The sequence below is a fragment of the Heterodontus francisci genome, chromosome 27 (assembly GCF_036365525.1).
Source record: "Heterodontus francisci isolate sHetFra1 chromosome 27, sHetFra1.hap1, whole genome shotgun sequence".
NCBI classification, from domain to species: domain Eukaryota; kingdom Metazoa; phylum Chordata; class Chondrichthyes; order Heterodontiformes; family Heterodontidae; genus Heterodontus; species Heterodontus francisci.
Window position 1 is genome coordinate 5,757,362 of NC_090397.1, and position 24,932 is coordinate 5,782,293.

The following is a 24,932-nucleotide window of genomic DNA, read 5'->3' on the forward strand; positions in this document are numbered from 1 at the left end:
GGAGACCAAAACTGCACACAATATTCCAGATGTGGCCTCACCAAGGCCCTGTATAATTGCAGCAACACATCCCTGCTCCTGTACTCGAATCCTCTCACTATGAAGGCCAACACACCATTTGCCTTTTTTACTGCCTGTTGTACCTGCATGTTTACCTTCAGCGACTGGTGTACGAGAACACCCAGGTCTCGCTGCATATTCCCCTCTCTCAGTTTAAAGCTGTTCAGATAATAATCTGCCTTCCTGTTTTTGCTACCAAAGTGGATAACCTCACATTTATCCACATTATACTGCATTTGCCATGCATTAGTCCACTCACCCAACTTGTCCAAATCACCCTGAAGCCTCTCTGCATCCTCCTCACAACTCACCCTCCCACCCAGTTTTGTGTCATCTGCAAATATGGAGATATTACGTTTAGTTCCCTCATCTAAATCATTCATATATATTGTGACTAGGGGCCCTAGCACCGATCCCTGCGGTAACCCACTAGTCACTGCCTGCCATTCGGAAAAAGACCCATTTATCCTACTCTTTGTTTCCTGTCCGCCAACCAATTTTCTATCCATCGCAATACACTACCAATCCCATGCGCTTTAATTTTACACGCTAATCTCTTATGTGGGACTTTGTCGAAAGCCTTCTGAAAGTCCAAATAAACCACATCCACTGGCTCCCCCTCATCAACTCTACTAGTTACATCCTCAAAGAATTCTAGTAGATTTGTCAAGTATGATTTCCCTTTCATAAATCCATGCTGACTCTGCCCGATTCTACCACTGTTCTCTACGCGCTCTGCTACAAAATCTTTGATAATGGACTCTAGAATTTTCCCCACTACCGACGTCAGGCTGACTGGTCTATAATTCCCTACTTTCTCTCCACCTCCCTTTTTAAATAGTTGGGTTACATTAGCTACCCTCCAATCTGTAGGAACTGTTCCAGAGTTTATAGAATCTTGGAAGATGACCACCAATGCATCCACTATTTCTAGGGCCACTTCCTTAACTACTCTGGGATGTAGATTATCAGGCCCTGGGGATTTATCGGCCTTCAATCCCATCAATTTCCCCAACACCATTTCTCTACTAATACTGATTTCCTTCAGTTCCTCTCTCTCACTACACCCTGTGTTCCCTGACATTTCTGGTATGATATTTGTGTCCTCCTTTGTGAAGACAGAACTAAAGTATGCACCTGTGTATGTGACTGTTTCTGTTCATGATAGAACTGATGATAGGTCATCAATCTGAAACGTTAACTCTGTTTCTCTCTCCATGTGGCAGACAGTTGTGCATCCCGGGAGCACCAAAAATTGGCCAACAAGGTACACTTTGATCAGAGTGGTACAGGCACAATGTAAGATGCTTCATTTCTGCTGTTGGAATAATGGGATTGACTGACCTTGTAGTAAAGGTACTAAAGCAGGAATAATATTCCACAAATGTAATCGTAAGCAGAAGCCAAAAATTATTCCTTATTCTGTTATCAGTCACACATCGAATTAGAAATTTCTGTTGAAATGAAAAATCTTGTCAGCCTGCCTCACCTGTCGGAATTCAGGGGTGAAGGGACCAAGGTAGGCCACCACACTGGCACTTAATAATACATCACCAATAATATTCTGGTATGTAGCTTCCAGATGTTCTGCAATATTAGTCCAACGTTCTTTCTCTCCTCCGAGGCCACTAATCAGCTTCTCAGCACGCTCAAGCTTCAACCTGAAAACAGCACAGGGACTGTGATGAGGAACAGAGTTACAACATGCAACAAGCAAAACGTCAGAATGACCCTAAAGAGACAGCAAGACCCTGATCCAGCTCACTGTGAGCCAAGCTAACTCACTGCACCTGTGTTTGTGACGGTTGCTGTTTATGATAGAACCGATGATAGGTCATTGATCTGAAACATTAACTCTATTTCTCTCTCCACAGATGCTGCCAGACCTGCTGAGCATTTCCAGCACTTTCTGTTGTTATTTGTCATATATTGTGCTCCATCCAGGAGATCCCCAGAGCTCTGGCTGTCAGGGTGAAGGCAGAGCAAGCCTCTGGGTTTGTGACAGCATTCCAGCCTCTGAGTCAGAAGGTGCAGGGGCCGAGTCTGCTTCAGACAGCCCCAGCGAGTAGAGGTCAGAGCTCCAGCTTGGAAATCTGGGTCAATATCAGATTATCTGCATTCTGAACACCACAAAATCTGGAGAACTGAATATGTATTCTTAAAGCATCTTTCACAACCTAAGGAAGTCCCAAAGGGCTTTACAGCCAATGAAGTACTTTTGAAGTGTAGCCACTGCAGGAGCCAATTTGTGCACAGCAAGCTCCCACAAACAGCCCCAGTGGCTCAAGTCCCTGGAGTGAATCTTGAACCCATGACCTGCTGACTCAGAGCGCAACAGCTGACACCTTATGAAAATAATGAGAAGCCTGTTTACTGGAGGGCACAGAGAAGTTTCCTGTTTTCAAATGTTAGGATGATAATGAACCAGAGCTCATCACAGTGTGGTGAATAGGCTTGAGTGTTTGGCAACAAAACAATATCCCAGGAGAAGCAGAGCTGCTTTGATATTTTTTTTTATTGTTGATGCACATGAAGAGGTATTACAGATTAATGAGTCTGCAAGGCAATATGCAGTGTGGGTATTCAGGGATTAAGGGGACTCACTGTGTCAGCTTGATGCTCTCTTCTAGCTGCTTCTTTTCAGTGAGTTTTTGGGAGAGTTGGTTCTGGAGGAGCTCCAGCTTAGTCCGGATCTCCATCAGCTCACACCTCTTCTTATTCAGTCTCTCCATTTGGATTTTCAGCTCTTCTTCTGCCTCTGCCAGCTTCTGGCGCTTGGGGGCAATGATCTGAAAGAGACAAGCACACTTATACCAGACGCCAGACGCGCCCCATTAGTAGACACGCCCTCACTACCAGACATCACATCCATTGCATCACCAGAGAGCCCCCACCGCAGGGCTGGAAATGGTGCAGTACTGCTATGGGACTGTCAGTGTAGTTCTAGTTGTAAGGGACCCGATAGGTGTAGCAGAGCCCCAGAGATACAGACACCTCTCCATTTAGTAAAACTCAGCAGAATGAGTAAGACCAACAGAGATAAGTGTGAAGCTGATTTGGAAACAGAATAGGCCTCTCCGTGCCCTCTATTTACTGAGATGGGAGCCATTATCAGCACTATCCTGGGACGACTGCTGCCAGCACAGGCTGAGAGTACTGTGGGTTGTGCTGGTGGTAAAGTGACACTGTATCCTTTTTAAAAATGGACGGGACTGCCACAATCCTCTTAACCCGAGTTGTTTCCTAAGTGTGTACAGATGTACCAATGAACTCCAAAACTGATGTTAGAAATTTGTGCAATGTTTAAAGATTGTGTGAACACAATGTCTCATCACTTGTTGATATATCAATCCTTGATAGAAAAATGTAGCATTTACAAGCTTTCGCCTTACTGTTTGAACACAACATAAGACTAACAAGCTTTAACATAGTGTAAACTTTACCTTTGCAACTTTATCATAGACTTCAATTGCTCGAACCCAACTGCAGAGGCCCTCACAGGCTGAGGAAACATTCTTAATGACGGATGGCTGAAATTCAGGATTGCTGATAAAATCTCTACGAATGTGGGCTATCACTTTAGCAGGGATATTGTCTTTATCAAAATCCTGTGGAGTGTACAACACAACACTGATAGGTAGAAACGGAACTGTGAGTAGAAGTAGAGGTTTCACACAGAACCTGTCTAGCTTTGAGACCTTGGTTTGAATATAGCTCAGATTGATGGGATGATCTCTGCTGACTGCAAGGCCCCAAAATGAAATGAGTTAACGCAGTCTCAATCAGGTTCCAAGTGGGAACAATTTACATCCTTAAAAGAATGCTCAGCTTAGGTTATTCATGAATTAAAGTTCAGAGAACAACATTATTGGAAATGGGAACATTGTATTGCCGTAATCCAGGCTGCCCTCATGAATGTGAGGTTAATCCCTCTAACAGGACTCTTTCATGACTAGTGCCTTGCTTTAAGTGTCCTCAGAGCTAGTCCTTATCGTGTAGGATGATACTGCCTGTGTCTATCCATCATCAGAGATGCCTCTGAGAACTTTAGCATCAGAGAGAAATTAGATCGAGCTACAGAGGCAAACTTCCCTTCTTTGAAATGTCAGCATCAATCTGTGGTATAGGGCACCACATAGATTGTGGTCTTACTGAGCTGTTTGACACATATGCAATATTGGTCTTTGATACTGACACTAGAGGGAGCTTTGCACCAAAGTAGATTTGTTTATCGTACGGAAGAAAGAAACTACAATACAAGCAGTAAGAAGTTATAATGCTTATAACAGTTTAACAGTGAATGAACTGCTGGTTTACAACCTGACTTAATGCCACATGGTTACATGATGATCAATCTGGCTTCAAGGGTTTCCACTCCCCCAAGGGCACTCTAATGCACTGCCATACTTTCAATGGCAACGGATGTTCATGTTTCCCTGCACCAAGCAGCTTCCTAACCACTCTCACATTCCAAGATAGACAGATATATTCAAACCAAGGTTCACCTGACACGATCCATCACATAAGACGATCTCAGTAGACGAGCAGAGGTGTACAGTTATACATGCTGCTGACATTAGCAACTTTCAATCTAAAAGGCCTATTCTACTGAAAAAGCTTGTGAAATGTACTTTGCTCACATGTACCAAGCTCCATCATCTCTCCCCATCATAGTATTGTTACTAGAAGTGTATGGTCCCCACATGCAGTGTCTCAGCAGTCCCAGCCTGTGTGTGGGAGCTTTACTATCTATATAGTCCACATGTGTCTGATATGGGAGTGCCTTTGACAAATCACAGAATGGCAAAAATATGCCACTCCCTAGCACAGCCAGTTCTCACCTCCGTAAGCACAGAAAATCGTAGTGAAAAGTTCATGTATTTTGTACAATCTCTAGCACTTCTCACCAACACTAATGTCTGTTTACCTTTAGTGATTCCAGGAACTTCATATCACTCAGCATCTTCTTTGCAGAGGGCCAGTAATCATCTGTACTTTTCCCATTTGCATCCACTTTTTTCTCAGGTTTAATTCCCTTAAAAAAGGGGATAAAAGTTGAACAGATTACTCCATGTGTTTAACGTTTTTAAACTTGGCCATGAACCATATGTGATACTGTTTGTGATCATTCAGAACTGAGGGGAGGATTATAGCTTGTCGCACACTGTGTACATATTATCCCCCTGCTCAAGTGCAGCCTCATGTAGACTAATAGCTAATTCCCCTTAAAGATCACAGGTTTAATTTATGTGCATCCCTAAGTTCAATTTGAAGCAGGTTACTCTTAGACAGAAATAAAAACAAGAAATACTGGAAATACTCAGCAGGTCTGGCAGCATCTGTGGAGAGAGAAGCAGAGTTAACGTTTCAGGCCAGTGACCCTTCATCAGAACCTATTTCCCTTTACTCTTAGACAGACCCTGAGGTCAATTAGAGGTCAAGAAAAAACAGTATGAAATGAGCGGATTTCTTTCTCTTATAGAATAATTTTGACACCTGAAGGATGATGATATGAATACTGATACAGATACATGCTACATTCTGGGGAAGGCGGGGGGTTAGACTCAGAGAGAGAGATCAGGGTGCATAATGCAGTCTGTATCTGAAAGTCATACATCCTGTTCTTACTTTTATATTTTCATTTTGTAATTTTTTTTATTGATCAATTGTGGGATTAGAGTGTTGCTTGCAAGGCCACTATTTATTGCCTATTCCTTGTTGCCTTTGAGAAGGTGGTGGTGTGATGCCTTCTTGAACTGCTGCAGTCCATGTGATGAGGGTACACCCACAGTGCTGTTAGGAAGTGAGCTAGGGTGCACGTGTTTGCTGCCTTGTCCTTCTCGGTGGAAGAGATCGTGGGTTTGGAAGGTGCTGTTGAAGGAGTCTTGGTGACTTGCTGCAGTGCATTCTGTAGATGGTCCACACTGTTGCCACTTTGCCCCAGTGATGGAGGGAGTGAATGTGTAAGATGGTGGATGGAAACTCTCAATGTAAACTTGTCACTCTGTAATTACACCATCACACCAGTAGAGGCACTAGGGTGCCTCAGTTTTGCATCTCCCAGGTCCTTCGTCTGTATTGCAGAGAAGCTCCCACCCTCCAACCAACTCGAATGCTCGGCTTCCCAAATAACTAAAATAAATTTATCTAAAATTATATAGATTTGATATACATAAAACAACAGAAATAAATCTGTTTCTACATAGCAGCATATAAATCTAATTTATCTAATCATACGCTTTTGGACAGTACAATCTTGTGTAAAAACAGATTTATTTTGCTGATATTTTTTGTGGGTTGCTGTTTCAATTCAAGTGTCACTTTGATAAATGGCTTATAAAATATTTTGCATTTGTTAGCTCAAAAAAAAAAGTTAACAGCAATATCCTTTAAACAGCTTTGCAGAGAACGAAGTCTAATTGCTAATGCTGGCTCACCATATCATTTCACACAATGTAGCAGAACCCCACAGGACTCCCCTGAGAAATAATAAGGTACAGAACTGATACTGGAGCAGCAACCTACAGATCATGACTTCAAATCCTTCATAAAACTGAATTCTTGCTGGCACTGGAAAAAGAAGCATGTCCACCACCAAGAGTTGTTTGATGATACCATCACTGGCCAAAGTGGCTGAGTCCTGAAGGTCATAGCTGCCAGACAGGATCTGAGGGGCTGAATGGCCTCCTCCTACTTGTATAACAACATATTTTTACACAAGATTGTATTGTCAAAAGTATATGATTAGATAAATTAGATTTATATGCTGCTATGTAGAAACAGATTTATTTCTGTTGTTTTATATATATTAAATGTATATAATTTTAGATAAATTTATTTTTGTTATTTGGGCAGCCAAGCATTTGTTGGTTGGAGGGTGGGAGCTTCTCTGCAATACAGACTGAGGGCCTGGGAGGTGCAAAACTGAGGCACCCTAGTGCCTCTACTGGTGTGATGGTTTAATTACAGAGTGACAAGTTTACATTGAGAGTTTCCATCCACCATCTTACACATTCACTCCCTCCATCACTGGGGCACAGTAGTTGCAATGTGTACCATTATTAGATGCACTGCAGCAACTCACCAAGGCTCCTTCAACAGCACCTTCCAAACCTGTGACTTCGGTTCTTTCACTGTTGCTGGGTCAGAATCCTGGAATTCCCTACTCAATAGCTTTTTGGGAGCACTTTTGCTAAAATGATTTCAGGACAACTAGTAATAGTCAATAAATGCAACTTTGCCAACCACATCCCAACAATAAATTAAAAGAATGATAGATCAACAGGTTATCTCCTTTTGATGTGGTTCTCACCTCATAAATGGATGGTACAATATAGGAGGCCCAGGAATCAAGTTAAAAAATAATTTCAGACTGTATAGGGTCGGTCAAGATGCATATATGCTTGTAGACAGCAGTATAAAGACACATTCCCGCATTGGAAGGTCAAATACACACTTGTAGTGCAAATTTCGTTTGTGTTAGCCTGTGCGACATTTTGGAAATTTTACCTATTTGGCCTTGAAGTTATCTTGGTTTAATCTATTTAATGTAATTCAGGTCAGGTTTAGTTTGCATAAGGTTAATTCTAAGAGACACACAAGCCCTTTAGAATGCTGATGAAAATGATTTGGTAGCAACTCTTATGGAACAGCCATTAGATTGTGTACATTTTTATGTTACGCCAGCTGTATGATACAATGGGAAGTCACTGGACGCAGTCCATAGTGAATTGAGCTCTGATGGTCGTTTGACTTCCATTTGAATTAATGGATTTTGGATTGCATAGTCTGGCACCAGAAACACTAGGCTAATATAAGCTTAGCAACAAATGTACTTCTTGGTATCATCTGTGGTTTTTGCAAACAATAGGTCCTGGCATCATGGCAAACAAGCAAGTTATTTTATTCTCGCTACAAGAAAGATGAAACACATCTATAAAAGGAAAGTTTTCTTTTACTCGTTTATGGGATATGGGCATCACTGGCAAGGTCAGCATCTATTGCCCATCCCTAACTGCCTTGAGAAGGTGGTACTGAGCTGCTTTCTTGAACCGCTGCAGTCCATGTGGTGTAGGTAGACCCAGAGTGCTGTTAGGAAGGGAGTTCCAGGATTTTAAACCAGCGACAGTGAAGGAACAGTGAGATAGTTCCAAGTCAGGATGGTGTGTGACTTGGAGGAGAACTTGCAGGTGATGGTGTTCCCATGCATCTGCTGTCTTTGTCCTTCCAGGTAGTAGAGCTCGCAGGGTTGGAAGGTGCTGTCTAAGGAGCCTTGGTGCATTGCTGCAGTGCATCTTGTAGATGATACACACTGCTGCCACTGTGCGTCAGTGGTGAAGGAAATGAATGTTGAAGGTGGGAGAAGTGGTGCCGATCAAGTAGGCTGCTTTGTCCTGGATGGAGTTGAGCTTCTTCAGTGTTATTGGAGCTGCACCCATCCAGGCAAGTGGAGAGTATTATTTCACACTCTTGACTTGTGCCTTGTAGATGGTGGACAGGGAGTCAGCAGTTACTCACCACAGAATTCCAAGCCTGGGACCTGCCCTTGTAGCCACAGTATTTAAGTGGCTGGTCCATTTAAGTTTCAGGGCAATGGCGATCCCCAAGTTGTTGATGGTGGGGTTTTCAGCGATGGTAATGCCATTGAATGTCAAGGGGAGATGGTTAGATTCTCTCTTTTTGGAGATGGTCATGTGTGGCCCGAACTTTACTTGTCAATTATCAGCCAAAAGCCTGAACCTGTCCAGGTCCTGCTGTATGTGGGCACAGACTGCTTCATTATCCGAGGAGTTGTGAATGGTTCTGAACAGGATGCAACAATCGGACGAAATCCCACTACTGACCCAATGATGGAGGGAAGATCATTGACAAGGAACTGAAAAGGTTGGGCCAAGGACACTACCCTGAGAAACTCCTGTAGTGATGTCCTGGGGCTGAGATGATTGAACTCCAACAACCACAACCATCTTCCTTTGTGCTAGGTACGACGCCAATCAGTGTTGCCCCTCATTCCAATTGGCTTCAATCTTACTAGGGCTACTTGATGTTACACTTGGTCAAATGCTGCCTTAAGGTCACGGGCAGTCACCTCACCTGACCTCTGGAAATCACCTCTTGAATTTAACATATGAACATAGGACCATATAAATTAGGAGTAGGAGTAGGCCACTCGGCCCTTCGAGCCTGCTCCGCCATTCAATAAGTTCATGGCTGAACTGATTACTCCATATTTCCACCTACCTCCGATAACCTTCCACCCCCTTGCTTACCATGAATCTATCTACCTCTGCCTTAAAAATATTCAAAGACTCTGCTTCTACTGCCTTTTGAGGAAGAGAATTCCAAAGACTCACAACCCACTGAAAGAAAACATTTCTCCTCATTTCTGTCTTAATTGGGCTACTCTTTATTTTTAAACAGTGACCCCTAGTTCTAGATTCTCCCACAAGGGGAAACATCTTTTCCACATCTAACCTGTCAAGACCCCTCAGGATCTTATATGTTTCAATCAAGTTGCTTCTTGCCCTTCTAAATTCCAGTGGATACAAGCCTAGCCTGTCCAACCTTTCCTCATAAGACAGCCCGCCCATTCCAGGTTTAGTCTAGTAAACTTTTTCTGTACTGCCTCCAACGCATTTTCATCCTTCCTTAAATAAGGAGATCAATACTGTACACAGTACTACAGATGTGGTCTCACCAATGCCCTATATAGCTGAAGCATAACCTCCCTACTTTTGTATTCAATTCAATTTGTGATAAATGATAACATTCTATTAGCTTTCCTAATTACGTGCTGTACCTGCATACTAACCTTTTGTGATTGGTGCACTAGGACACCCAGATCCATCTGCATCTCAGAGCTCTGCAATCTCTCACCATTTAGGTAATATGCTTCTTAGTTATTCTTCCTGCCAAAGTGGACAATTTCACACTTTCCCACATTATGCTCCATTTGCCAAGTCTTTGCCCACTCACTTAACCTTTTTATATCCCTTTGCAGCCTCCTTATGTCTTCTTCACAACTTACTTTCCTACCTATCTTTGTGTCATCAGTAAATTTAGCAACCATACCTTCGGTCCCTTCATCTAAGTCATTTATATAAATTGTCAAAAGTTGAGGCCCCAGCACAGATCCCTGTGGCACACCACTCATTACATCTTGCCAACCAGAAAATGACCCATTTATGCCTACTGTCTGTTTCCTGTTAGCTAACCAATCTTCTATCCATGCCAATACGTTACCCCCAACATTATGAGCTTTTATTTTCTGCACTAACTTTTGATGTGGCGCCTTCTGGAAATCTAAGTACAATACATCCACCGGTTCCCCTTTATCCACAGCACATGCAACTCCTTCAAAGAACTCCAATAAATTGGTTAAACATGATTTCCCTTTCACAAAACCATGTTGACTGCCTGATTACCTTGAATTTTTCTAAATGCCCTGCTATGTCTTTAATAATAGTTTCTAATATTTTCCCTAAGACGGTTGTTAAACTAACTGGCCTGTAGTTTTCTGCTCTCTGTCTCCCTCCCTTATTGAATAAAAATGTTACATTCGCTATTTTCCAATCTAATGGAACCTTCCCCACCCGAATCTAGGGAATTTTGGAAAACTAAAACTAACGCAGCAACTATCTCACTAGCCACTTCTTTTAACACCCTAGGATGAAGTCCATCAGGACCCAGGGACTTGTCAGCCTGCAGCTCCAACAATTTGTTCAGTACCACTTCCCTGGTGATTGTAATTTTCTTGAGTTCCTCCCTCCCTTCCATTTACTGACTTACAGTTAATACTGGGATGTTACCTGTACCTGTAACCAAGTATCTGTTCAATTCATCTACCATTTCCTTATTATCCATTATTAATTCCCCAGACTCACTTTCTATAGGACCAATGCTCACTTTGTTCACTCCTTTCTTTTTTAAATATCTATAGAAGCTCTTACAATCTGTCTTTATATTTCTAGCTAGCTTTCTCTCATACTCTATTTTACCTTCCTTTTCAATCTTTTAGTCATTCTTTGCTGTTTTTTATATTTTGTCCAATCTTCTGACCTGCCTCCTATCTTTGCGCAATTATAGGCTTTTTCTTTAAGTTTGATACTATCTTCAACTCTTTTAGTGGGTCCCACCCTTGGGATTTTTCTTTCTTGTTGAAATGTATCTAATCTGTGTATTCTGAAACATCCCCTTAAATGTCTTCCACTGCACCTCTATTGACCTATCCCTTAACCTAATTTGCCGGTTCACTTTAGCTAGCTGTACTTTCATGCCCTCATATTTGCCCTTATTTAAGTTTAAAATACTAGTCTTAGACCCACTCTTCTCTCCCTCAAACTGAATGTAAAATTCAACCATATTATGGTCACTACTACCAAAGGGCGCCTTAACTAAGAGGTCATTAATTAATCCTATCTCGTTGCACAATACCAAGTCTAGTATAGCCTGCTCTTAGGTTGGCTCCAGAACGTATTGTTCCAAGAAATTATCCTGAAAACATTCTATGTACTCTTCATCTGGGCTACCTCTGCCCATCTGATTTTTCCAGTCCATATGTAGGTTAAAATCCCCCATAATTATCGCAGTAAATTTCCGACAAGCTGCCATTATTTCTTCCTTTATATCCCGTCCTAGAGTACGGTTAATGTTAGGTGGCCTGTACACCACTCCTACGAGTGACTTCTTGCCTTTATGATTTCTCATCTCTACCCAAATGGCTTCTACATCCTGATCTCCTGAACTTAGGTCATCCCTCTCTATTGTGCTAATATCATCATTAATTAACAGAGCTATCCCTCCTCCTTTTCCTAGCTTCCTGTACTTCCTAAATACCATATATCCTTCAATATTCAGGTCCCAATCTCTGTCATCCTGCAGCCATGTCTCTGTAATGGCTATCAGATCGTACTTATTTATTTCTATTTACGCTCTCAGTTCATCTGTTTTGTTTCGAATGCTATGCGCATTCGGGTACAGAGCCTTTAGTTTTGGTCCTTTTATTATTTTTGTAACGTCTAGCCTTATCTGTTGATTTACTCTTAGATTTGTACGCTCTGTCTCTTCTTGTCACAGTCTGCTTAACATTTCCCATATTAATACCTTCCTGTCTTGCCTTGTCTTTACTCCTTGATTTACCATATCTTACCAAATTTGATCCCTTGCCCCCACTATTCAGTTTAAAACCCTTTCTACTTCCTTAGTTATGCAGCTCGCTAGAATACCTGCTCCAGCACGGTTCAGGTGTAGACCGTCTCAACGGTATAGCCACACTTTCCCCAGTACTGGTGCCAGAGCCCCACAAACCGGAACCCACTTCTACCACACCAGTCTTTGAGCCATGCATTAATTTCTCTAATCTTATTCTCCCTATGCCAATTTGCACGTGGCTCAGGTAACAATCCAGAGATTATTACCTTTGAGGTTCTGTTTCTTAATTTAGTGCCCCGTTCCTCATACTGGCTATGCAGAACCTCTTTCCTTGTCCTGCCTATGTCATTTGTACTACATGGACCACAATGACTGGATCCTCCCCCTCCCACTGTAAATTCCTCTCCAGCCCTTAGTAGATGTCCCAAACCCTGGCACTGGGCAGGCAACACAACCGCCTGGACTCGCGCTCTTTGCTGCAGAGAACAGTGTCAATCCCCCTCACTATACTGTCCCCTACCACTACATTCCTTTTTTCTCCCTCCACTTGGATGGCTTCCTGTACCATGGTGCCATGGTCAGGTTGCTCATCCACCCTGCAGCCCCCACTCTCATCCAAACAAGCTGAAAGAAGCTCAAACCTGTTGGACAATTGCAAAGGCTGAGGCTCCTGCACTCCTGCTCTCTGGGTCCCCTCAACTGCCTCAGCTGCAGCCACACTCTCCTGTCCCTGACCACTGACCAAATCAGAAGACCCTATCGTAAGGGGTGTGACTGCCTCCTGGTACAAAATGGCCAGGTTACTTTCCCCTTCCCTGATGTGTCGCAGTGTCTGCAGCTTGGACTCAAGTTCAATGACACTGAGCCGAAGCGCTTAGAGCCGCAAACATTTACTGCAGACGTGTTTGTCCTGGATCACGCTGGCATCCAGGAGCTCCCACATGCTGCAGCCATGACACAGCACCTGTCCTGCCATCCTTAATGTGTTTTAATTAACTACTTAATTATTTTATTCAATTATTATTTTCACTTTTGTTTAATATATTTTATTAAACTTACCACTAGTTCCTTTACTATTTTAAATATTCGGATTAGAATGGATCTTAATCACGTACCAGAAACTCACCAAACAGGTGCCTGTGATGTCACAGCTTACCAGATACTCAAACCAGCTCCTCCCACTGCACCGAAGCAAGAACCAAATACTGGAGGGTTAAGAGTACAACAAAAAATGAACAATGGAAAAATGGAGCACCGCTGCCCCCTTCACTGAACTCGCCACTTACCAAACTCAAAGCTCCACACTCAGATGTTAACCTGCACTCCATGAGTCTTATAGACGTTAGCAATGATAATAAAGCTTTGCCAATACTAACAAACCTCACGACGATTCGTAAACCTTACAGCATAGTACAGCGGACAAGCATTCCCCAACATGAACAGAGCAAAGATTCTTGAACATGAACAGAGAAAACATTCCCAACATGAACAGAGCAAACATTCCCAAAAAGACAGAGCAAACATTCCCCAAAATGAACAGAGCAAACATTCCCAACATGAACAGAGCAAACATTCCCAAAAAGACAGAGCAAACACTTCCAACATGACAGAACAAACATTCCCAATATGAAACAGCAAACATTCCCAACATGAACAGAGCAAACATTCCTCATAATTACATAGCGTACATTCCTCACCATGACATAGCAAAAATTCCAAACATGAACTGAGCGAACATTCCCAAGACGAACAGAGCAAACATTCCCTACATGAACAGAGCAAACATTCCCGATACGTACATAGCAAACATTCCATACACAAAGAGAGCAAACATTCCCAACATGAACTGAGCAAACATTCCCAACATGAGCTGAGCAAACATTCCCAACATGAACTGAGCAAACATTCCCAACATGAGCTGAGCAAACATTCCCAATGTGAGATGAGCAAACATTCCCAACATGAGATGAGCAAACATTCCCAACATGAACAAAGCAAACATTCCCAACATGAACTGAGCAAACATTCCCAACATGAACTGAACAAACATTCCCAACATGAACTGAGCAAACATTCCCAACATGAACAGAACAAACATTCCCACCATGAACAGAGCAAAACATTCCCAACACGAACAAAGCAAATATTCCCAATATTAACAGAGCAAACATTCCATACACAAAGAGAGCAAACATTCCACAACATGAACAGAACAAACGTTCCCAAAAAGACAGCAAACATTCCCAACATGAGCTGAGCAAACATTCCCAATGTGAGATGAGCAAACATTCCCAACATGAGATGAGCAAACATTCCCAACATGAACTGAGCAAACATTCCCAACATGAACAAAGCAAACATTCCCAACATGAACTGAGCAAATATTCCCAATATTAACAGAGCAAACATTCCATACACAAAGAGAGCAAACATTCCATACATGAACAGAACAAACATTCCCAAAAAGACAGCAAACATTCCCAACATGACAGAGCAAACATTCCCCAAAAATGACATAGCGTACATTCCCCACCATGACATAGGAAAATTTCCAAACATGAACTGAGCAAACATTCCACAACATGAACAGAACAAATATTCCACAACATGAACAGAGCAAATATTCCACAACATGAACAGAGCAAATATTCCCAACATGAACAGAGCAAAACATTCCCAACACGAACAAAGCAAATATTCCCAATATTAACAGAGCAAACATTCCATACACAAAGAGAGCAAACATTCCACAACATGAACAGAACAAACATTCCCAAAAGACAGCAAACATTCCCAACATGAACTGAGCAAACATTCCCAACATGAGCTGAGCAAACATTCCCAATGTGAGATGAGCAAACATTCCCAACATGAACTGAACAAACATTCCCAACATGAACTGAGCAAACATTCCCAACATGAACTGAACAAACATTCCCAACATGAACAGAGCAAAACATTCCCAACACGAACAAAGCAAATATTCCCAATATTAACAGAGCAAACATTCCATACACAAAGAGAGCAAACATTCCACAACATGAACAGAACAAATATTCCCAAAAAGACAGCAAACATTCCCAACATGACAGAGCAAACATTCCCCAAAAATGACATAGCGTACATTCCCCACCATGACATAGGAAAATTTCCAAACATGAACTGAGCAAACATTCCACAACATGAACAGAGCAAATATTCCACATGAACAGAGCAAATATTCCCAACATGAACAGAGCAAATATTCCACAACATGAACAGAGCAAATATTCCACAACATGAACAGAGCAAATATTCCACATGAACAGAGCAAATATTCCACAACATGAACAGAGCAAATATTCCACAACATGAACAGAGCAAATATTCCACAACATGAACAGAACAAATATTCCACATGAACAGAGCAAATATTCCCAACATGAACAGAGCAAATATTCCACATGAACAGAGCAAACATTCCCAACATGAACAGAGCAAATATTCCCAACATGAACAGAGCAAACATTCCACATGAACAGAGCAAATATTCCCAACATGAACAGAGCAAATATTCCACATGAACAGAGCAAACATTCCCAACATGAACAGGGCAAATATTCCCAACATGAACAGAGCAAACATTCCACATGAACAGAGCAAATATTCCCAACATGAACAGAGCAAATATTCCACATGAACAGAGCAAATATTCCCAACATGAACAGAGCAAATATTGCACATGAACAGAGCAAACATCCCCAACATGAACAGAGCAAATATTCCCAACATGAACAGAGCAAATATTCCACATGAACACAGCAAACATTCCCAACATGAACAGAACAAACATTCCCAAAAAGACAGAGCAAACATTCCTAACATGCCATCGCAAACATTCCCCACCATGACATAGAGAAATTTCCAAACATGAACCGAGCAAACATTCCCAACATGAACAGAACAAATTTTCCCCACCGTGAACAGAGGGATCATTCGCAACATGAACAGAACAGATATTCCCAACATGAACAGAGCCGAACTACTGCACCATTTGTATTGTACAAGCTTTCAGGCTGTAAAAATTGTGTCTGCTGCTATTCTCAGTTAACATTGGGCTTTGCTCTTTCTGCGATACCTTCAAGATGCAAATGGCAGCGAGTGTTAGCCGAACACCTGATGGAGGATTCTGCATTGTCTTCACCAAAGTGATATCACTGGCTTTCAGCGTGTCCAGAGCTGTTATGGCATCGTCGAGAGCCGGCATCGCCACACTCAGCTTCTGCTCACACTCAATCTGCAGGAGAATCTCACAATTACCCTCTAGTTTTCGGAGGACTCAAGGCAAAATCAAATACAATAATAATCATAATAATGTGCGTCGTTGCATTGTTTTTAATATGGCACTAAAATCTTCCATGTTGTTAGAGATAGTCAAACAACATTTTTTTACATTCAAGTAGAAACAATTTTTTTCCCATTCCTGTGCCACTTATACCTCTGTTTGTTAAACTGATCACCATGATTGGTGGATTATAGATAACACCTAAGACTTTTTAAAAATTCATTCATGGGATGTGGGCGTCGCTGGCTAGGCCAGCATTTATTGCCCATCCCTAATTGCCCTTGAGAAGGTGGTGGTGAGCTGCCTTCTTGAACCGCTGCAATCCATTTGGGGTAGGTAGACCCACAGTGCTGTTAGGAAGGGAGTTCAAGGATTTTGACCCAGCGACAGTGAAGGAACGGCGATATAGTTCCAAGTCAGGATGGTGTGTGACTTGGAGGGGAACTTGCAGGTGGTGGTGTTCCCATGTATTTGCTGCCCTTGTCCTTCTAGTTGGTAGAGGTCACGGGTTTGGAAGGTATTATCTAAGGAGCCTTGGTGCATTGCTGCAGTGCATCTTGTAGATGGTACACACTGCTGCCACTGTGCGTCGGTGGTGCAGGGAGTGAATGTTTGTAGATGGGGTGCCAATCAAATGGGCTGCTTTGTTCTGGATGGTGTTGAGCTTCTTGAGTGTTGTTGGAGCTGCACCCATCCAGACAAATGGAGAGTATTCCATCTCACTCCTGACATGTGCCTTGTAGATGGTGGACAGGCTTTGGGGAGTCAGGAGGTGAGTTACTCGCCTCAATATTCCTAGTCTCTGACCTACTCTTGTAGCCATGGTATTTATATGCCTACTCCAGTTCAGTTTCTGGTCAATGGTAGCCCCTAGGATGTTGATAGTGGGGGATTCAGCGATGGTAATGCCATTGAATGTCAAGGGGAGATGGTTAGATTCTCTCTTGCTGGAGATGGTCATTGCCTGGCACTTGTGTGGCATGAATGTTATTTGCCACTTATCAGCCCAAGCCTGGATATTGTCCAGGTCTTGCTGCATTTCTACATGGACTGCTTCAGTATCTGAGGAGTCGCAAATGGTGCTGAACATTGTGCAATCATCAGCGAACATCCCCACTTCCGACCTGATGATTGAAGGTAGGTCATTGATGAAGCAACTGAAGATGGTTGGGCCCAGGACACTACCCTGAGGAACTCCTGCAGTGATGTCCTGGAGCTCAGATGATTGACCTCCAACAACCACAACCATCTTCCTTTGCGCTAGGTATGACTCCAGCCAGCGGAGGGTTTTCCCCCTGATTCCCATTGACCTCAGTTTTGCTGGGGCTCCTTGATGCCATACTCTGTCAAATGCTGCCTTGATGTCAAGGGTAGTCACTCTCACCTCACCTCTTGAGTTCAGCTCTTTTGTACATGTTTGAACCAAGGCTGTAATGAGGTTAGGAGCTGAGTGGCCTTGGTGGAACCCAAGCTGAGCGTCACTGAGCAGGTTACTGCTAAGCAAGTGCTGCTTGATGGCACTGTTGATGACACCTTCCATCACTTTACTGATGATTGAGAGTAGACTGATGGGGCGGTAATTGGCCGGTTTGGATTTGTCCTGCTTTTTGTGTACAGGACATACCTGGGCAATTTTCCATATTGCAGGGTAGATGACAGTGTTGTAGCTGTACTGGAACAGCTTGGCTAGGGGCGCGGCAAGTTCTGGAGCACAGGTCTTCAGTACTATTGTTGGAATATTGTCAGGGCCCAGAGTCAGAGTGTCAGAGTGTCAGAGTGACTTTCCCTAGTCACTCTGTGTGTCAATAGAGTGAGTCAATCAAAGCAGGAATCTGAATGGAGGGATACTCCAGCAGAGGTTGCCATCATCAGGAGATCTGACTACATTGAAATAATCAATATCCACTTTGCGTTTAGGTAAGTAAAACCTTGAGAACTCCCACAGTCAGTGTGAACAGGCGAAGTTTTAGCGAAGATAATGTGTTCCTGAAGTTTTGCAGGGTGATGTTATTAGGAATAATTAACAAGGGATCTCAGCTATTAAAATCTCTTTTCGAAGTTTACTATTGACTTTAATAAAATATGATCAGATTGTGGTTGTTTTGGTGTGGTGGATTATAGTCCCAACCGCTTTGGTGTTAACCCTGTCAGACGCACCTCTCAGATGTTCACTCTCAACTTAAGGTTATGGGAACCAAATCCTAAAGACACTTGAATGGATCTAAAAGTTTAACTCTCCCCAAAGGAAAGGAACAAACCAAGAATATTACCGTCCTCCAGATAGCTTTTTTTTGAGCAAGTTCCAACCAAATTATAAAGTCCCAGATATTATAATGGTCCAGAGGGTCTCCCTTCAATAATGTACCTCTTGACCAAAGAGCGTATGGAGATGCAGTACATCAGTTAGTGATACAGAACACTATGACAGACAGTATAAGATCTAAACTATAGAGAGATTGATTAAAAGAACTGAGATGCAACTTACAGCTGGTGAGACCAGTAAGCACAACTTTAACAGTTCTTAGGAAAATTAAAAAGCATAATCTTATTTCTGGTCAAGAATCTAACTTTTAAATCTAAACATTGTTACAGTCGAATATTCTTAGAACTAGTTAAGCAGGATATCCAGCAATTATCTTATCAATTAGCATGTACCTTAAATCTCCGAGTAGTAGGAGCCTACACAGCTGGCGAGATGTCTCTGTCCTAGTTAAGGGGAGGATCATGCCCATTATGCTCTGATAACCAATGAGATTCCTTCCAGCAAACCCAAGCAAATCTAAAAACCTAATCTGAGCTTCCAGTATTTATACAATTTTTTTCCCTGTTGCTCTACCGGCTGTTGATCAATTGGTCATGACTGTGCTTTCAATATTATGTATTCAGATATTGTTGGGCATTCAGCAATGAACCACCTTATTAATTGGTTAGCATGTGGTGGGCCCCCTTGGTTCAGGAGGTATGGTTTTTATTCAGTTGGTACCCTTCAACGTGCGAGTAGAATAGATTAGATATGGTTGGGCTTTCAGCAAAAACCCATCTCATCTTGCTCATCATGTGGTGAGCTAGATTTGCTTAGGAGGTGCAGTTATCACGCAGTTTGCATCCTTTACTTAGAAAGATGAGGTAAGCAGTGATGTGGGATCACTTTAAGAGGCTGTAAGTGAAGAGTCACTGGAAGAAGTGATGTCATGTTACACCTGACCAGAGAGTTGTGGGTGTAGCCCGACAGAGTAAGACATGTGTAGGTGTGCTCCTGTAGAAGCTGTGTGTATATAGTCTCCAGTTTAAGTTACAATAAAAACCCACATATTCTTCTGATATTACTTATATTCCTGTGAATCTTACAATAGTTCAAGCACCAAAGGAATGAGTAAGATAGCATGGCGGCAGCGTTGGGATTTTTCTGAACAACACCAAATATTGCATGGTGGCGATTTTTGGGATTTCTTTCTGAAGAACACATCAAGTACAATATAGTGACAGTGTTTTGGAACTTCTGAAACACACTAAAAAAGAACAAGGAACAGCTGATTGCTTACCTGGTGTGGCTGAAAATTCAGGAGGAGAGCAGTTGGCAGAAGACTTCACAACAGTGCAGTGAACTGGGACTGCAAACAGGACCCTGGGAGGTACTGAAACTCTGAGTAGATAAGACAAATCGCCAGGGGATCAGAGTTTTCATTAATCAGTCAGTGAGTCGAAAAAATTGTAAAAAAAAATAGCTGCAGCCATTACTGCTTCACTTTTTCCCAGGTTTACAGTTTTGTGGGTGGGGCCTAAGCCAAAAGAGCAGGAAGAGATCAACATCACCACTGGAGGTCTCCAGCACAAAGTACAAGGCTTGTTGTGGCAGCTGCCAGTATTGCAATCTGAAGAAAGCTGCACAGCGAGAAAATAAACTGCTCTCAGTTTAAAAAAAAATGAGCCTGTCTAAAAAAGGGGAAAAAAGCTCTGCCCATGAAGCAGAAGACCTGTAAAGCAGAGAGCCTGTAAAAAAATTGTGCCTGGTAAAAAGAAAACCTTTGAAACATCCTATATTTGTACAGAAGCAAGATCAATAATAAAATGGCATTCAAGTATCCAATTATAGATTGGAAGGCATCGGACATAATGTCTGAGATCAAACTGTTTGCCAGTGGATGGAACTGTGTTTCCTAGATCCAGAAGTGAGCAAACCAGAGAAACACACTATAAAAATCAAGATCGCTCTGGGCAATGAGGGCCTGCAACGGATCAACACATCAGCATTGTTGGCTGAGGATCAAAAGGACCCTAGCAAGCTATGTGCATTCCTGGAAGATCATGTCAAGGTGAAGGTAAATTTCTGAGTACATAGGCTTGAGCCCTACCGGCATAAGCAAGATGAGTCCATTGACCAGTTTGTTGTGAGGAGCCGAGACAAAGCTCAAGAATGAAACTTTGTAGATATTGAATTGTCGTAACGGATTATAGAACTAGTCATCATGTCTACCCCAATGGAGGCCTTTCAAAAGACCTGCTTGAAAAGAAGAAAAGGCACAGCATAGATGCAGTACTCAATGATGGAAGGTAATTTGAAGCCACCATGGTTGGGTGCCAACAGTTACAAGTGTTGGGGGTGGCTACAACAATTGGTATGGTAACCAAGATCCTGAAGTATGCCGAGCCTACTGCCAAATGTGCTCTGACTCGCCCAATCTGCACTTGTCCAGTGTACCAGGACCAGTGCAAAGCTTGTGGCATGTGAAAACATTGGACAAGACAATGCAGAAGGCCCAGCTCAGATACTGCACACAGGAAGGTGGCAGATCACAGGCAAATAGAACGTCTGCAAGACAGGATAACAAATGCAATAAAAGATATGCCAACAAAAGCCCAAGCAGGTACATCAGGTCAGCAGACAGACAGATTGTCAGGAAGACACAGATGAAGAATGCATTTGTGCGAACAGTGAACACGCATTTCACATAGTTAGAGTCATAGAGTCACAGAGAGATACAACACTGAAACAGGCCCTTTGGCCCACCGAGTCTGTGCCGACCAACAACCACCCATTTTATACTGATCCTACATTAACCCCATCTGACCAACAACCACCCATTTACACTAATCCTACATTAACCCCATATTCCCTACCTCATCCCCACCTTCCCTCAATTTTCCTACCACCTACCTACACTAGGGGCAAGTTCATTTGGATGAACATGTCAATGCTATTACACAATCTGAGGCATTCGCCATGATTGGGATTATATGTCCACAGAAAAGTGGCAAGCATAAACTCAGAGTGAAAATCAACATCGGAGCAAGTGCGAATATTCTGCCACCCGTATACTGAAGGACATGTACTTAAGGAAATGGGAATCTGTGGTGCAACCTACCACAGCTAGGCTGACTGCCTATAATGGTTCTCTAATCAAGCGCACTGGAACAATAACCTTACAGTGCAGCAATGGGAGCTCTGAATGGCTACTCCAAATGTTTTATATTGTAGACACAACTGGACCAGCTGTTGCAAGACTTCCAGTATGCCAAGATTTACAAATTGTCACAATACATGACATCAGCACCACAACAAAAGGCACAGAAGGTTGCAACACGGAGTGCATTGAGTCAGTTATAGACCTGAAACTACTTAACCCAGACAGGTTTAATGCAATCCGTGATTTCAATTCTGTACGAGAGGATTTTTTCCTTTTTATTCATTCATGGGATGTGGGCGTCACTGGCCAGGCCAGTATTTATTGTCCATCCCTAATTGCCCTTGAGAAGGTGGTGGTGAGCTGCCTTCTTGAACTGCTGCAGTCCATGTGAGGTAGGTAGACCCACAGTGCTGCTAGAAAGGGAGTTCCAGGATTTTGATCCAGCGACAGTTACGGAGTGGCGATATAGTTCCAAGTCAGGATGGTGTGTGACTTGGAGGGGAACTTGCAGGTGGTGGTGTTCCCATGCATTTGCTGCCCTTGTCCTTCCAGTTGGTAGAGGTCGCGGGTTTGGAAGGTGTTATCTAAGGAGCCTTGGTGAGTTGCTGCAGTGCATCTTGTAGATGATACACACTGTGCGTCGGTGGTGGAGGGAGTGAATGTTTGTAGATGGGGTGCCACTCAAATGGGCTGCTTTGTCCTGGATGATGTTGAGCTTCTTGAGTGTTGTCAGAGCTGCACCCATCCAGGTAAGTGGAGAGTATTCCATCACACTCCTGACTTGTGCCTTGTAGATGGTGGACAGGCTTTGGGAAGTCAGATGGTGAGTTACTCGCCGCAGGATTCCTAGTCTCTGACCTGCTCTTGTAGCCAACATATTTATATGGCTACTCCAGTTCAGTTTCTGGTCAATGGTAGCCCCTAGGATGTTGATAGTGGGGGATTCAGCGATGGTAATGCCATTGAATGTCAAGGGGAGATGGTTAGATTCTCTCTTGTTGGAGATGGTCATTGCCTGGCACTTGTGTGGCGCGAATATTACTTGCCACTTATCAGCCCAAGCCAGAACATTGTCCAGGTCTTGCTGCATTTCTGCACGGACTGCTTCAGTATCTGAGGAGTTGCGAATGGTGCTGAACATTGTGCAATCATCAGCGAACATCCTCACTTCTGACCTTATGATAGAAGGAAGGTCATTGATGAAGCAGCTGAAGATGGTTGGGCCTAGGACACTACCCTGAGGAACTCCTGCAGTGATGTCCTGGAGCTCAGATGATTGACCTCCAACAACCACAACCATCTTCCTTTGCGCTCGGTATGACTCCAGCCAGCGGAGGGTTTTCCCCCTGATTCCCATTGACTTCAGTTTTGCTAGGGCTCTTTGATGCCATACTCAGTCAAATGCTGCCTTGATGTCAAGAGCAGTCACTCTCACCTCACCTCTTGAGTTCTGCTCTTTTGTCCATGTTTGAACCAAGGCTGTAATGAGGTCAGGAGCTGAGTGGCCGTGGCGGAACCCAAACTGAGCGTCACTGAACAGGTTATTGATTTGATTTTTAGATTTACAGATACAGCACTGAAACAGGCCCACCGAGTCTGTGCCGACCATTAACCACCCATTTATACTAATCCTACACTAATCCCACATTCCTACCACATCCCCACCTGTCCCTATATTTCCCTACCACCTACCTACACTAGGGGCAATTTACAATGGCCAATTTACCTATCAACCTGCAAGTCTTTTGTCTGTGGGAGGAAACCGGAGCACCCGGAGGAAACCCACGCAGTCACAGGGAGAACTTGCAAACTCCACACAGGCAGTACCCAGAATTGAACCCGGGTCGCTGCAGCTGTGAGGCTGCGGTGCTAACCACTGCGCCACTGTGCCGCCCTACTGGCTCATCAGCTGAGGGAGGGTGGTAGGTGGCAATCAGCAGGAGGTTTCCTTGTCATTGTTTGGCCTGATGCCATGAGACTTCTTGGGGTTCGGAGTCGATATTGAGGACTCCCAGGGCAACTCCCTCCCAACTGTATAACCACTGTGCCGCCACCTCTGCTGGGTCTGTCCTACCGGTGGGCCAGGACATACCCAGGGATGGTGATGGCAGTGTCTGGGAGATTTTCTGTAAGGTATGATTCCTTGAGTATGACTATGTCAGGCTGTTGCTTGATTAGTCTGTGGGACAGCTCTCCCAACTTTGGGACAAACCCCCAGATGTTAGTAAGGAGGACTTTGCAGGGTCGACAGGACTGGGTTTGCTGTTGTCATTTCCGGTGCCTAGGTCGATCCGGGTGGTCCGTCCGGTTTCATTCTTTTTTATAGACTTTGTAGCGGTTCGATACAACTGAATGGCTTGCTAGGCTATTTCACAGGGCATATTGCTGTGGGCCTGGAGTCACATGTAGGCCAGACCAGGTAAGGACAGCAGATTTCCTTCCCTCAAGGACATTAGTGAACCAGATGGGTTTTTACAACAATCGACAATGATTCCATGGCCATCATTAGATGAGCTTATAATTCCAGATTTATTAATTACATTCAAATTCCACCTTCTGCTGTGGTGGGATTTGAACCCATATCCCCAGAGCAATACCCTGAGTCTCTGGGTTATTAGTCCAGAGACAATACCACTATGCCACCGCCTCCCCTATGCTGCAGTTCCTACTATTAATGTGCCAAGGAAATGCAGCATGCACATTCAAGAGAAGCTTTAAGTGGAGCTGGATGAGATGGAGAGCAGCAGAGTTATCCAGCGAGTGCACCAGCATTCTGATTGGTGCAGCTTCATTATCTGCATGCTGAAGAAAGATGGCAACCTCAGGAGTTGCTTAGACCTGCGATGACTGAATTTAGTCCTCAAGAGATGCCCGAATAAAATCCCAACCCTGGGGAGCTGAATCCCTAAGTTCACTGGTGCAAGTTATTTTTCAAAGCCCGATGCAAAGCATGCCTACTGATCTGTCCGCTTAGCCAAGCAGTCCAGCTATTC

General features: G+C 43.2%; 1 protein-coding gene across 1 annotated transcript in view; it reads right to left on the bottom strand.

Moving 5' to 3' along the window:
* LOC137384869 (dynein axonemal heavy chain 3-like) overlaps positions 1-24,932 on the bottom strand; it is a 613,990-nt gene that overhangs the window by 132,973 nt on the left and 456,085 nt on the right. Inside the window, exons 46-50 of the mRNA XM_068059481.1 lie at positions 16,328-16,486; positions 4,988-5,095; positions 3,504-3,668; positions 2,665-2,849; positions 1,550-1,721 (exon numbers count right to left, since the gene is read on the bottom strand). Coding sequence (XP_067915582.1) covers positions 1,550-1,721; positions 2,665-2,849; positions 3,504-3,668; positions 4,988-5,095; positions 16,328-16,486 — 789 coding nt within the window. The remainder of the gene's footprint in view (positions 1-1,549; positions 1,722-2,664; positions 2,850-3,503; positions 3,669-4,987; positions 5,096-16,327; positions 16,487-24,932) is intronic.